The 13660-nt window shown below is 41.5% G+C and overlaps 1 protein-coding gene across 1 annotated transcript; it reads left to right on the top strand.

Annotated features, from left to right (window-relative positions):
- The first annotated feature begins 956 nt into the window (after positions 1-956).
- Positions 957-7536, top strand: LOC145393732 (uncharacterized). Its single transcript, XM_080267775.1, has 2 exons — positions 957-1018; positions 5057-7536. The coding sequence occupies exon 2, from the start codon at positions 5092-5094 to the stop codon at positions 6934-6936; it is 1845 nt and encodes a 614-aa protein (XP_080123901.1). The 5' UTR covers positions 957-1018; positions 5057-5091; the 3' UTR covers positions 6937-7536.
- The last annotated feature ends 6124 nt before the right edge of the window (positions 7537-13660 follow it).

Below are 13660 nucleotides of genomic sequence, written 5' to 3'. Positions count from 1 at the left end.
GGTTGAAATTGAAAGAATTTACCCTTAAATGATGAGCAGTGGTGAAAAATAGTTGGTAGCTTAAAAGGCAGGATATTTTAGTGTTGAAGAAGATGCCGTGTGAAAATGTTACTGCTGACAAATGTAGGGGAGTTAAAACTGGGTAGTGGTACTGTATAAGAGGACAAAGTAGTTTGGAGGGAATTGTCTTGGTTATCTTGGTTTCTCTCTGTTGTTTGGCCACCTGGAGCTCCCCCTTGGCCATTGTATCCTCATAAACTACAATTTTTACCCCCCCCCCTCTCTCTCTCATTCCAAGCTCTGCTGACACCTTCACACCGTTACCAAAAACTTTGCCTTCATTGGTACTCGCTCCAAACTGATCTCTAATCCGAAGGCGTACCTCACAACTCTATCTTCAGTTATCTTTTTCTTTTCATTCCTTCTCATGCAGACATAATATCTTCCTCTACCGTTCTGTGTACCATTCACACTCCAGTATCAAATAGTTAACCGTTTAATCATCAGTGGGGTTATCTCCCTGCATAGCCAACATTATACCATCGCTCTTCTTTAGATTTGGATGCAAAGTTTCTGTAGCTGTTGCCCAAATATGCTACTGATCTTTATTTCCTTCATCCATTTTCTGATCTCGTAAGATATAAAGAAATAACATAAGGTGGTCTCGGCCGTGCATTTGGTCAATCTTGGAAATGAAGTTTTTATATTTAGGTGCAAAGCTTAATGGTTTTATAATTAATCATAAATGACCAACACCAGAAAGCATTTCTATAGCAAATACAATACAATTGTTCAGGGTAAACTGTTTACGAAGGTTATACGAACCTAAGGCCGAGGTTCCAGACAGGCCATAACACATAAACAACAAACGAAACGTAGTGGCGGGAGGAGTATTGTAACTTCACATATTTAAGCTGTTTTTGGATTGAAAGTCAGCTGTCACTTATTAACCCTAGAAGCTGCACCTGAGATACCGTGTTTTATTGCATATTCAGCTGGTAGACACCCAATGAATACGGTAACTAAGCTCGGAAGCGTTTATGACGGAGTACTGAGAAATGCCAAAATAATATTTGGAAAAAGGTCCACTGTTTATTGACTCACTGTTGAATGTCTTATGTTATGACAGGTATACATATAATAATGATTAACGTATGTCATTATTAGCACTATGGTAGCCCACATAGGTTTGAGGGTAGCTGGTTACCTATTTCAGCAGTGCCACCATGAGAACTTTTCTGGTATATTTGTGCCTAAAATCTAAGGTAGCTCCTCAACTGCTGAAACATTTATGATAAGGGTGAGGTTCCATCATACTGTTTTTCATATAGGGTCTTATATTCATTAGAAACAACTGATTTTTGGACCAAAGTATGTTGCTTTCATCATTAACTTAGTTATTTATTTTGCCTATCACCAATATATATATTTTCTAATCATGTAGGTTACTGAGGCAAATTAGGTCAGTAGCTGCTCCACAGATATATGGACAACATACAGCAGAAAATTAAGGTGCAATATGCATACAGTACCAAGTTGGTAAGAAAAAGATGCTGTGAAGTGTCCCATGCCAGCTAAAATACAACCTCATAGCCTAACGCTGTGGCACGTTAATGAACATCGCATAAGAGGAGGTTTTGCTGTTTTGGTTATTTGTAAGAGTGACTTGATAAATACGATTATACCGGTATATGAGCATGTTGTCCCAGGTGACTGGCCGAAGAGTGTACTTGTAAATGTATACATGGGGAAGGGTGATGCCCTGGAAGGAGGAAATTATAGAAGCATAAAACTTTTATTCAAGATAATGAAAGTAGTGGAGAGAGTTCTAGAAGGCATGATTTGAAAGAGTGAATATTGACGAGATGCAGTGTAGGTTCATGCCAGGCAGAGGGACCACTAATGCCATATTCATTGTGCAACAGCTTCAGGAAAAATATATAGGAAAGAAAAGGGAACTGTACTTTGTTTTTGTTGATTTGGAGAAGGCCTTTGACTGAGTCCCTATAGTGGTGGTGAAGTGGGCAATGAGAAAGCTTGGGATTGAGGAGTGGCTGGTCAGGATGGTTATGGCCATGTATGTAGGTGCTCACACCTAAGTAAGGGTGAATGGAGATTTGAATGATGAGTTTTCTGAGGATGCTGGTGTGCACCAGGGGTCAGTTTTGAACTTTTTTTTTCTTTTTTTAGCATGGTACTTGAAGCCCTCTCACATGACTTCAGAAATGGACTTCCGTGGGTGATGATGTATGCTGATGATTGCAGTTGATTGCAGAGAATGAAAGGGAAGTGGAGGAAAGATTTAGGAAGGGAGGGATGATTTGGGGCACCAGGGCTTCAGAGTAAATGCAGATAAAACAAAAGTGATGGTATCTGTGGCTGGTGGCAGTACTGTCAAAGAAGAGGGAGAGTGGCTACGTGTGATATGCCACAAGGACGTGGGAAGTACAGTACAGTAATACCGCGATATATGATTCACCTAGATGCGATACCCCAGCTTATCGACGGGGGTAGGAATTGCACCGTACCCTGCCTAACGTTGGCCAAACCCTGGTTTAATGATGGGTTTTTATTTTTCTTACTGGTACTGATTTTGTGATATTTATTAAAACTGTGTGTTTAGGTTGATTTATAAACTGTTTTTAGGCTTCGAATAATGTGGTTTAGCCATAGATGGGGTGAACATTGTCCTTTTGGGGTACAGTTTACTAAGCTTGATTTTTTCCAGACTTATATGACGATATTCAGATTTGATTTGTTAGTTTTAGTGAGTTATTTACAGGTGTTAGGCCTAGGTTAGCTTCCTTGACAGCTGTTAGGCCATTTAGATTGCCTTTAAACCTGTTTTTGGGCTCATCTGGGTGGGTTTTGGATGTGGTTTGGGGGGAAACCAAAGGCTGGTAAATGGTCCACATTGAAATACATGTTAAGAGTACCCCGATATATGATACCCCGCCTAACGATGGGGTTTTACCTAACCAATTAGATTGTTAAACCAGGGTATGCCTGTAATTCCATCTTGTGCAGTGTCTGTGATAAAAGGGTACATGAGAAATGTAGTAGTAAGGTAGATTGTGAGGTAATGCTGACTGCATGTGTGCGGTGTGTCTGGGAGATTTTTCAGATGTGAAAGGATTGAACTTGCTTGTGATTCTCTTGAATGTGTGGAAGAGTTTTGTTATTTGGGAGAAATGTTATGTGTTGGAGGTAGGACTGGAGCTAGAAGATATTCGTGGGCTTAGTTGTACAGAAATGACAATGATTAGGTGTGGGGCAGTAATGTTAGAAGATATTCATGGGCTCAGATGTACGGAAATGACAATGATTAGGTGGATGTGCAGTGCGTCCCTGAGTGTGAGGCCAGGGGGGGCTAGGTTTACGATGGAAGAGCTGAGGGGTAGGATGGGACTGGAGTGTATTGGTGTTGTGATGAGGAGAAGAAGATTGAGATGCTTTGGGCATGTGGAGAGGGTGGGGGTTGATAAATTGCGTGCAGAAAGTGAGAAGTGTTAATGTTAGGGGTAGGGCTGCAAGAGGTAGACCGGAAAAGACCTGGGATGAGGTCATTGAGTGTGACCTCAGGGATAAGGGACTGAATAGGTAAGCTACCAGAGATCGAACCATCATTAGGTGACCAAGGCCGACACTTGCAAGCATGATGGAGCCTTCAAAAACGAACAAACAAACGAACTGATGCACAGTTGTACTGGGAATGCATTACCCACTTCATTGCAGTGATGTAGCACCGTGTAGAATTACTTTGAAGATGAAATTATCAGCTTTAGCTCCAAGAGTCTGAAACAGTGTGTTTTAACAAGCCACATAAATTTTTTTAGCCTTAAATTAATGGGATGAGTAGATGGCATGTTGCAAAGTAGCCAAAGAAGGGTGGCAGTATTGGCACATGCTGGATGGCATGCTGACGATGATGATAACCTGTGAAATGGAAGTCTCTTTAATACTGAAATTACAAAGGTCAAGCAGCTTGGAGAGCCACCATTGGGTGAAAAGACCGACACATTCAAGTATCTTGGGGCCTTTATAAATGATACGATATGATACAGTACAGTTAGGCCTTGTTATAACTTGCCTTTATGTATTTTTTAAAATTTATTTATTGTTTTAGTCCACAGTTAATTGGCTATAGAAAGTTGCTAGTTAAATTTCTTTCTGCTACTCATAAACTGTCACTTTCCTCCATTTGCAGTACAGGTTATAGGTTGAAAAATTCCGGTATAGTACAGCACACATTTAACAAAATAGGACGAGGTGGGATTATTAAGCTGTATTATTTTTGGCTGTGATCCTGTTATGCCATTAGAACTTTAGGTTGTTTGGAGTTTAGGCCATAAGACATTTAGTCCTTAAGATGTTTGGGCCCAAGGAACCTCCAGGCTGAAGGGTGGTAAAATTATATAACTGTACCAACCTACCCTAACCTAACCTAACCTAACTTCAGCTATGTCATCTTTAGGCTGTATGTTGTTTAGGCTGGTAGGAGATTTGGTCATTTGCTACTTTGGACATTACAGCCTAAATGACTGATGGCCGAAACAGCCCGGACAAAATAGGACTGCCATTTTATTCAAGTCTGTTGCTGTAGTCTTTCTGCATGCGAGTTTTCGTAGCAGCTCATCATTTTTGTTCCAGCATAGTGCACACCCTTCTAATTTTTAGCTACCCATTTGATTTTTGTTCCAGTATTGTGCAGACCAGTTATCATCATCATCCAATCCTACATTGCCCCATGAGGAGCATAGGAGCCCCTTGGATATAAACCTTCACTGGCTCAATCCGAATGGATTGCCGTAATTATCCACTAAACCACCAGGTGCCAAAATTTGGTTTTATGGTTACCATCCAGTGTAGTAAATGGTTTCCTGGTGTACGGGAAACCATTTGGCATGTCACTAAGTGTAGAGTCACAGAAGAGGAAAGACTGAAGGAAAAAAAGACAGAAGAGGAAGTCTAAAGTCACCCATAGGCAGAATCATTTTTGTACCCAAGTTAGGGCAGATCATTTTAGGCTTTAGTAACCTTTCTCATTTTCTTCCAGGACAGTGCTGACCATTCAAGCTTGCACAAGCCGTGATGCCTCCTGTCCACACACCCCACCTCCGACCCTGCCCCAAACTCCACTCACTGGCAATCCCAGTACTGGCAGAGTCACTGGCGAGGGCCTTTTATATCCTGGGGAAGAAAGGCATTGGAGGTGTACCTGAAGACTTGCATCAGAATGAATTTTCCAGTAAGATCATGAGGGACTTGTGTGAAAAGGACTATCTCTCCCCAATACACCAGATAAGAAGGTACATCAGCCCACGACTCCCCATTAAATACAGGCAGGAAGTTTTTGATGAAGTTTTGAATGGCATGTCAAATCCTGAAGATTATGACATAGAAAAACTAATGATTGCCATAGAATTTGAGTTTAAGGCTCATGATGCTGTAGTTAAAACAAGTGACATGAACCATGTTATGCAGGCATTCTTGAAATGTCTCCTTCTTGGCTATGTCTCAAAGCTGGATCTTAGTACCCTGTATTTGCATGAAAGCTGTTGGGTTGCCAGAGCACGAAGAGTGTTAGGCACCTGGAATGAGAGGAAGAAAACTGATAAAAGTATTTCTAAGGATATTTATGAAGGTAGAGGTGAAATATATTCCATTGAATCTATGTGGGAGGATATGGGGATTGAGCACAGACGCATCGCTGCTGAGGCGATGATTGCAACAGCCCCAGCTTTTCAGCACCTCACTTCCATCAACATAGATTACATAGCAACTGGAGAGCTTGTCTGGGAAATTGGGAAACACTGCCCTCTTCTGCAAGAGCTTAGCTTATTCTTAGACACAACTGACAGAAGAAAATACAGCATGCGCTTTGAGGATGACCTGATTATGAGTCTGTCAGCTCTGTATGGTCACAAAATGACAACCCCAACATCATTTCGGGGAAAGGCGTTTGGTTGTCCCAAACTTCAAAAAATAGTTTTCCCACATGTTGACTTGAGGCAGAAACTGCACTGGATAGAGAGTAGGCTCCTCTTCTTTTTACCACGTCTCAAAGAGGTCATAAATGGAGCCACCATTCTAGCTTTAGAAGGTATGTTTTCTGAACTTGAATATGATGGTAAACCACTAGCACTGACTCACATTGAAGATGTTGCAACAGTGGAAACAGTAGAAAACCTACTGCTGATTCATAATTATCAAATGAAGAACATCCTTCCCAAAGTCACTAGTGTCAGAGTTGTACAAAACAAACAACGAGGAGGACTTCACTATCTTTCTAATTTTCCTAGACTTAAATACCTTGAAGTGTTTACTGATGGAGACCTTGAATTTGCCTTTCATACCACTCAACTAACTCATTTCAAGAGCACCTGCAGGTGGGACCAAAAGAAGCTGGCAGCATTCTCTCAGCGTGCACCCGTACTTGAGGTGTTCGTCTTCATGACTGGGTCGCTACTGCGACATAAGAACTTTAAAGGCAACATATCCTTCCCAGCCCTCAGGATCATAAAGTTGTACCATGTATTTCGTGTTGATATGGATGCCTTTACCTCCATGTTGAAGAGCACGAAATGCCTAACCCACATTATCATGGAAGACTCACCAGGAGGCTGTGACAGTAACCGGAGCCTAATCCGTTGCTTAACTGACAAGATTATCTCAAGTGTTCTGCCATCACTCAAGAAGCTTCAAGTCTTCCATGCTGCCGTGAAGGTATTTGGACGCTACAGAGTGAGCAAATACAAATTCCTCCTGACCATGAAAAGTGTGAAAGCTTTCATATCCAGCTGTCCTGACTTGAAATACCTGGGCAACTTATATCACTGGGACATTTCCTGTGGGGAGATTGAAAGTTTTAGAAAGCAGATCATTCAGAAGAACTGGCATCTACATCTAGACTCTGTAGACATATGCACCACATAGTTATGTGGAGTGATGCCAGATGGAAAGCTGAATGCTATTGGTTTTCACAGATGTTATTTGCTGAAAATCCTTGTTGTATGTCACTTTTTTGCTATAACCTTCCCAGTAATTAAGAGAAAATTGCCTGTTAGAGTTCCAGTGCTGTCTTTCAAGATAATCTGCCAATTTTCCTCAATTTGCAGTACAGAATGTAGCTATGTAACAAGTTATGGTTTTATTTTGGAATACATCCCTGACATACAACAAGGTCTTACTGTAGATGTATGCTGGAAATTGGGATCTTGTAATAGAACTTGGATTAATTTTTGTTGTGCTGTGGCTAGATGTGGTTGTGATATTGTAACTTCTGATACAGTACCAGTAACAACAGTGTGTACTGCAAGTTACTGTTGTATTTTCATGTGCTTAGTAGGCTTAACAGACACCTCATACCAAGCAAATTATTTTCCATATTACATGTTTATAGTCTCCTGTACGCTTGTTATATTTGGTAATACTGACAGTCTGTCTATCAACTGCCAGATGCTTTATTCCCATAAGGGGTGGCTGCAATCAAATAGCCTTCAGCCCTGTCCTCTGGTCATACCTGCCCTCCCTCTGTCTCACCCTCACCCCCCCCCCCTCATATATCTCTTCACTCCATCCTTCCATCTCATCCTTGGTCTTCCCCTCCACCTCTCTCACGTACACTTTTCTAGTCAGTATCTCTTTCTGACACAATTTGCATAGCCTAAATATCATACGAGAATATTAACGAGCCACATGAAGAAGTGAACTGGAAGAAAGAGGTGTTAAGGATTGTCCTTAATTAACAATATTATGGGCCAAGCCATTGTGTCTTCCATCTTGTAGCAAACCTGAATTGGAAGAGTGCTATTGGACATACTTATGTTTGTATGTGGCTATGGTGAGGTCTTGATTTCTGTTACACTTTGAATTTATTGTCTGGTGCATATTTTAAATAATTATATAAGATAATTCTGTGCTTTTTAATTCATTGCCAGATGCATCTGGTTAATAATTAGTTGTTTTGAAAAATATAATTGCTATGTAATGTTAACCTCTATGTACTTAATGCAGATGCACATTTGTTTTGCTTCTTATTGCAGTATGACTTGTAATTTCATTAGCCCCTCAAGTTGGGTGACATAATTTATTTTGTTTTTGCCCTTTCCACAGTTTTATTAAGAACAGGGTGGACTTTCTGAACTGGAGGAGTTAGATTCGGCCTTCATTAACCCCTAAGCAGAATAAAACAATTTTGTAGTACTGTATCTTAATGAGAAATTATAAAATATGTTATCGGACTGAAGGGGTTACAATATTACTACACCAGTACTCATTCATTTATCAGTGGATGGCTCAAATAACTAAACAATCTTCATCCCTAAGTCTGTTCAGATATTTCTTTGCACTGTTCCTCAGCATGTAAAAAAACAATTGTTACTTTTTTCTCTTGTGAGCCATTTTTATGTAGTGTTTTATTACAGTAAATTCTTGCATATACACAGATATCAATAAGGTTTCTTGATCTGTAATATCATATTGTGTTTATTTGTAGATGAACTACATGATAGTTTTTTACTGTTATCCTTGTTTTTGAGTAATATGCAAAGTAATTCTTATTTTTTCACACATTTATATATTATTTATACTGTATAGCTTAGGCAGTAACATACTTATATACTGTATGTTCCGGTGTTGTTGGTGCTTTATTTTACTATATACCAGTACCTGTATGACATTGGTAATTTCTTAGATCTTCTCACTCAATGTAGTGCTGCTGTCGGGTGTCTGCCCTGTCCTCTCCTCCATCTGTCTTTCCTTCCATCTTCTATCTTTCTTTTCTTCATTCTTTCCTCATCCTTCTGCCTACGGGTGACTTTACACTCCCTCTTCTGTCATTCATTCCTTGATTCTTTCCTCTTCCTTCTGCCTGAGGGTGACTCTACACTGAGTGACAAGCCAAATGGTTTCCTGTACACCAGGAAACTATTTACTACGCTGGGTGGTAATCATATAAACAAATTTTGGTGCCTGGTGGTTTAGTGGGTAATTATTGTGCTCCAATCGGACTGAGCCAGTGAAGGTTTATATCCAAGGGGTGGTTGGGGATTATTGCTCACGTAATGCCACTCAGGGATGAGTGAGGTTGGTCACTCTCATCTTAAATGTCAGGACCAACTGCCTAGCCCCGGGCTCCTACGCTCCTCATGGGGCAACGTAGGATTGGATGATGATGATGATGATGATGATGCAGTGAAGTGCAGAAGTCTGGTTGATTACACCTCTGAGGTAGAGTTTAGGGTAAAGTGACTTGTGTGGTTAGTGAATGAGAGTAATGTATTACCCATTTAATTGGGGATGTTGATTAACTGTCCCTTTATCAGGCTCTTGCTCTTGAACCTACCTCCCCCGAAGCCAGGGGTGATAAAAAGAGGTTATGATTATAATGGTAATGATGATGCAGTATACATCAAACTCCATATCCTCAGTTATACTGATTTGCTGTGAGTTTTTGTGTATACAATATTTACCATTAAATAAATAAATTTGCTGCAGGCTGAGTTTCATTATTGGATTGATACTGTACCTAACATGTAGTCGTTCCCACACTCGGTAACTGCTGTTAACTCAGCGTAAACAGTCTTCGTTACGAGTAATGGATGTCTAACAAAATAGCAAGACTTTCTCCATGCAACTGGTGCTGTTTGCTGGGAGAAACTGCTTTTATGGGTAGTAATGGAACTCTACAAAGCATCCTTTTGGTAGTTTTCTGTGGATTTAGTTTAAGAAGAAGTCCTATAAAAAGGGTTCATTGTACTCCATTTACCGATGAACAGAGCCACTGTACGAATCAGCATCAGCGTAAACAGAGCACCGAGTTGCTTCAGCACCTAACCCTGCCTCCCGTGCTTGGTGTGTGAGGCTGTACTCAGTGTGATATCTCTGGCTAATCGCATTTACTTCCCAATCATAAATCACTTCGCTTTGTCACTTGGTTTTATAAAGGCTCTTGCATTTCTAGGCCTTGGTCATCTAATGGCAGCTCTCCAAGCTGCTCAATCTCTTTCAGTCTCCTTATTCAGTCCCTTATCCCCTAGGTCACTCTCTGTGGCCTAGTCCCAAGTCTCTTCAATCAGCATGTCACAGGTCTACTCTCAATGTCACACTTCTTACCCCTGACATGCAATTGTCATCTTCCATCCATTCCATATGCTCAAACCAACTCAAGTCCAATCCTTCCTCTCAACTCGTCATTTGCAATCCTAACCCCAGGCCTGTCATTCAAGGACACACTACACATCCATCTGATCATTCTCATCTCCAAATGTTTGAGCCTACAAATATCCTACTCCATTAGTGTCCAAGTCTCATAACCATACGGCATGACACTCCTGACTTGCTGCAGGATGCTGATCATAAATCCACCTTTGTGCTGGCTCCTCATGCTAGTATCCATTGATTCATTTGGGCTATTTTACATAGGCTTTCCTCTTTATAAGACAAGGATATGTTCCAATTTACAACAGCTGTTTTCATGTAAGTGGAACCGTGCGGGAAACTGGCATGCAGCTTTACAGGGAGCAGTAAAACCTAAACGAGCATTGTTTTTTCTTTTTTTTTGCTGTTTTCAGTGAATTAAATAGCAAGTGAATATAAAAATGGTGACTTACAGGGACAGTAACTCACACCCATGATTCCATCCTTGTTCTATCTAGCCCAGTGATGGAAGCAACAGACTCCTTTGTGTATACGGGATTTGTGTCTCACCAGTTAGGGACTTTGATTTTGTTCTAACCTGATGTAGATCCCAAACCATCTCTCAGCTAAGTTGATTGCTAAGTGTGGTTGTAATCAAGGAGACTCATTTGTACCTCACAACTATGGCTCATTGAATTTTATGCAACTACAGCTAAGTGGGAGTTGGGTGATCCAGTTCCAGTGATTGAAAATAAGTTGACTATAGAGGATCTGTGCCCATCTAAGCCCAGGCCTTGAGATTTCCTGTCAGGATTTGTTATGACATTTTTCTATAACTTTGCAGAAAGAGATGTAGGAAGAGGGTGGTTGGAGTCTGCAGATGTGTGGGGGGGGGTGTAGGGTGGAAGAGTGAGTGAAAACAGAGTGGACAGATATTTTGAAGGTGGATGAAAGGTGAAGGGGTGGGTAGGATGGTGAGTGAGTGAGGAATCTGGTAGATGCGGATTGGTGAGAGGGAGTGTGAATGAGCAGGTAGAGTATAAGTCATTGGGTGGACAGAGCAAAAAAAAGCCTTGGTTAGGTGGAGTGAGGGTGAAAGAGTGGAGAGGGTTGAGTTGGCGGGTGTGGTGGATGGTGAGTGCATGGAAACGAGGGTGAATTATAGGATACTGGGTGAACAGGGAATGGATGGAAATTTGGGGAAGTGGACAGAAGGTGCGAAAATGGGGTGGGTGGGTGAGTGAATGGGTGGAATATTTGGATGTGGGTGAGTGAATGGGTGGAATATTTGGATGTGGGTGAGTGAATGGGTGGAATATTTGGATGTGGGTGAGTGAATGGGTGGAATATTTGGATGTGGGTGAGTGGAGTACGAGTTAATGGATGGACAGAATGTGGCAAGGGTGGGTAAGTGAGTGGATATAACTGGTGGGTTGGAGGGAGGGAGGGTGGATAAGGAAGTGGGGTATAAAGCTGGTGGGTGGAGAGAATGTGGAGTGACCTTTGGTGAGGTGGGTAGAAGTGTGAAGGTGTGGTAGGTAAGTAGCTGAATGGGTGGAGTAGTAAGGTGTGGGTGGGAGGTGGAGGGGTAGGTGTAGGTGTGGGTGGATGGGCCTCGGTCAATACGCTATACTTACGCACGGAGGGTGGTGGGGATGGGCGGGACGGGGTCGGAGGGGGAGGGGAAGCTCAGGTGGTGGTGGGGAGAGAGAGAGAGAGAGAGAGAGAGAGAGAGAGAGAGCGCACTAAAGAGGAGGTCATGGAGTCAAGGTCATGAGAAAAGAAGAAAAGTTAATCTATTTTATACTATTATTATTATTTTTATTATTATAATTTATTATTATTATTATTATCATCATCATCAAGACGATTTTATTCAGCTACACAGGGCAACGTAGAGGTAAAGGGGTTAACGAAAGCTGTGTCTAACCCCTCCAGTTTAAATAAGTCTCTCCTAAGCTGAATATAATCGTCTGGAAATCGAAATAATGGTTATGGAACACCCAGAACCACTGCACCCTCTACCACCATCCCTATGAGAAAAGAAAGAAAGTAAGCAAGAAAAAGAAAGAAAGTAAGCAAGAAAAAGAAAGTAAGCAAGAAAAAGAAAGAAAAATAAGGGGAAGGGAGGGGAAAAAGAAGGAAGAGGAGCGTGGATGTCTTTTGTTTCACTGTATGTGCCTTATGCCTGTCCTACCCTTCTAACGCCCATGATCTTTCTTCTTTTTCCTCGCTTTGCCGTATTTCTCTAAGCCGTGTTTAAGATAATAAAGCCTTCTCAACAACAACAAATTATCTGTCTATGTATCTGTCTATTTATCTATGTATCTATCTATCGCCAGCCGCCTAAATCCTGTAGGGGTGGCTGAAAACGAACCGCCTCCATGGTTCCTTGTTTGTCATCAGATGGCCCTCTCTCCAACTCACACCCTTCGCCTTCACTACTACCACAGCTGCTGACAACCATTACCACCATCACCACAACTATCATACCATCACAACCACCACCACCACCACAAGTACCATACAACCACAACCACTACCACCACAACCACCACACTACCAGCACCACATCTACTCATCTACTATTGGAGGTACTAGGACCCCAAGCTTAGAAGGATCTAGTCAATACTTTAGAGGGGGAGGTGTGGGGGATGGTTAGGGAGTGAGGAAGGGAGGATGAGTACTGGAAGGAGGGAGGGAGGCAGGGAAAGAAGCATAGTCCTGGAAAGAGGGGAGGAGAGCGCTATGAGGTAAAGAGAGAGAGGTAGATAGATAGATAGATAGATAGATAGATAGATAGATAGAGAGAGAGAGAGAGAGAGAGAGAGAGAGAGAGAGAGAGTAGTAATGCAGGAAGAGAAGATGCGGAAGTAGGACAGATATGGAAACAGTATAAGAAAAAGAGATAGTAGGGAAGGAAGAGTGAAAGATTAGAAGAGATGAAGACAATGAGGAAAAAAGGAGGAGGCAAGAAGGAAAGTAGCAGAAAGAAGGAAGGAAGAAGGGATAGAAAGAGAGAAGGCAGTAGAAGATGATGATATGGAAGGAGAACAAGAAAGGAAAGAATGAAACTTGTAAAAAAAGATGTGAAGAGGGGGTAAATACTGAGAGAGAGAGAGAGAGAGAGAGAGAGAGAGAGAGTCTCAACTTACACCTAGAGGCCCCTCCCTGGCTTTCCCTTTAGGCCACACCCACCTCCTCTCTCTCTCTCTCTCTCTCTCTCTCTAACACATCTGCCGCATAAATGTCGTAAATAACTAAATGCCCATAACCAGACTTTCTCCAGTAAAACTAACACACACAATTGCCTGGTATTTATCTAATATTCTTTACCCTGCCACTTTATTCAAGGTGACAAGACAAAATTAAATACAAATACAAACGTAGAAATATTCATCAGAGACGAAAGTTGGGTTAAATGCACACAAATACCTAAACACAGACGCATACAGACACACAAGACACATGCATATACACAAAACACACACACACACAACAAACTCCCCCCCCACACACA

This window comes from Coenobita brevimanus, chromosome 25 (genome assembly GCF_032717465.1).
Source record: "Coenobita brevimanus isolate Jiangsu-jjx chromosome 25, ASM3271746v2, whole genome shotgun sequence".
Classification (NCBI taxonomy): domain Eukaryota; kingdom Metazoa; phylum Arthropoda; class Malacostraca; order Decapoda; family Coenobitidae; genus Coenobita; species Coenobita brevimanus.
Note: the sequence above shows the minus strand (reverse complement) of the source record. Positions and strands in the feature narration are given on the sequence as shown.

What these genes read in the sequence shown, in the direction of transcription:
- LOC145393732 (XM_080267775.1), top strand. Translation starts at nt 5,092, where the DNA reads ATGCCTCCTGTCCACACACCCCACCTCCGACCCTGCCCCAAACTCCAC.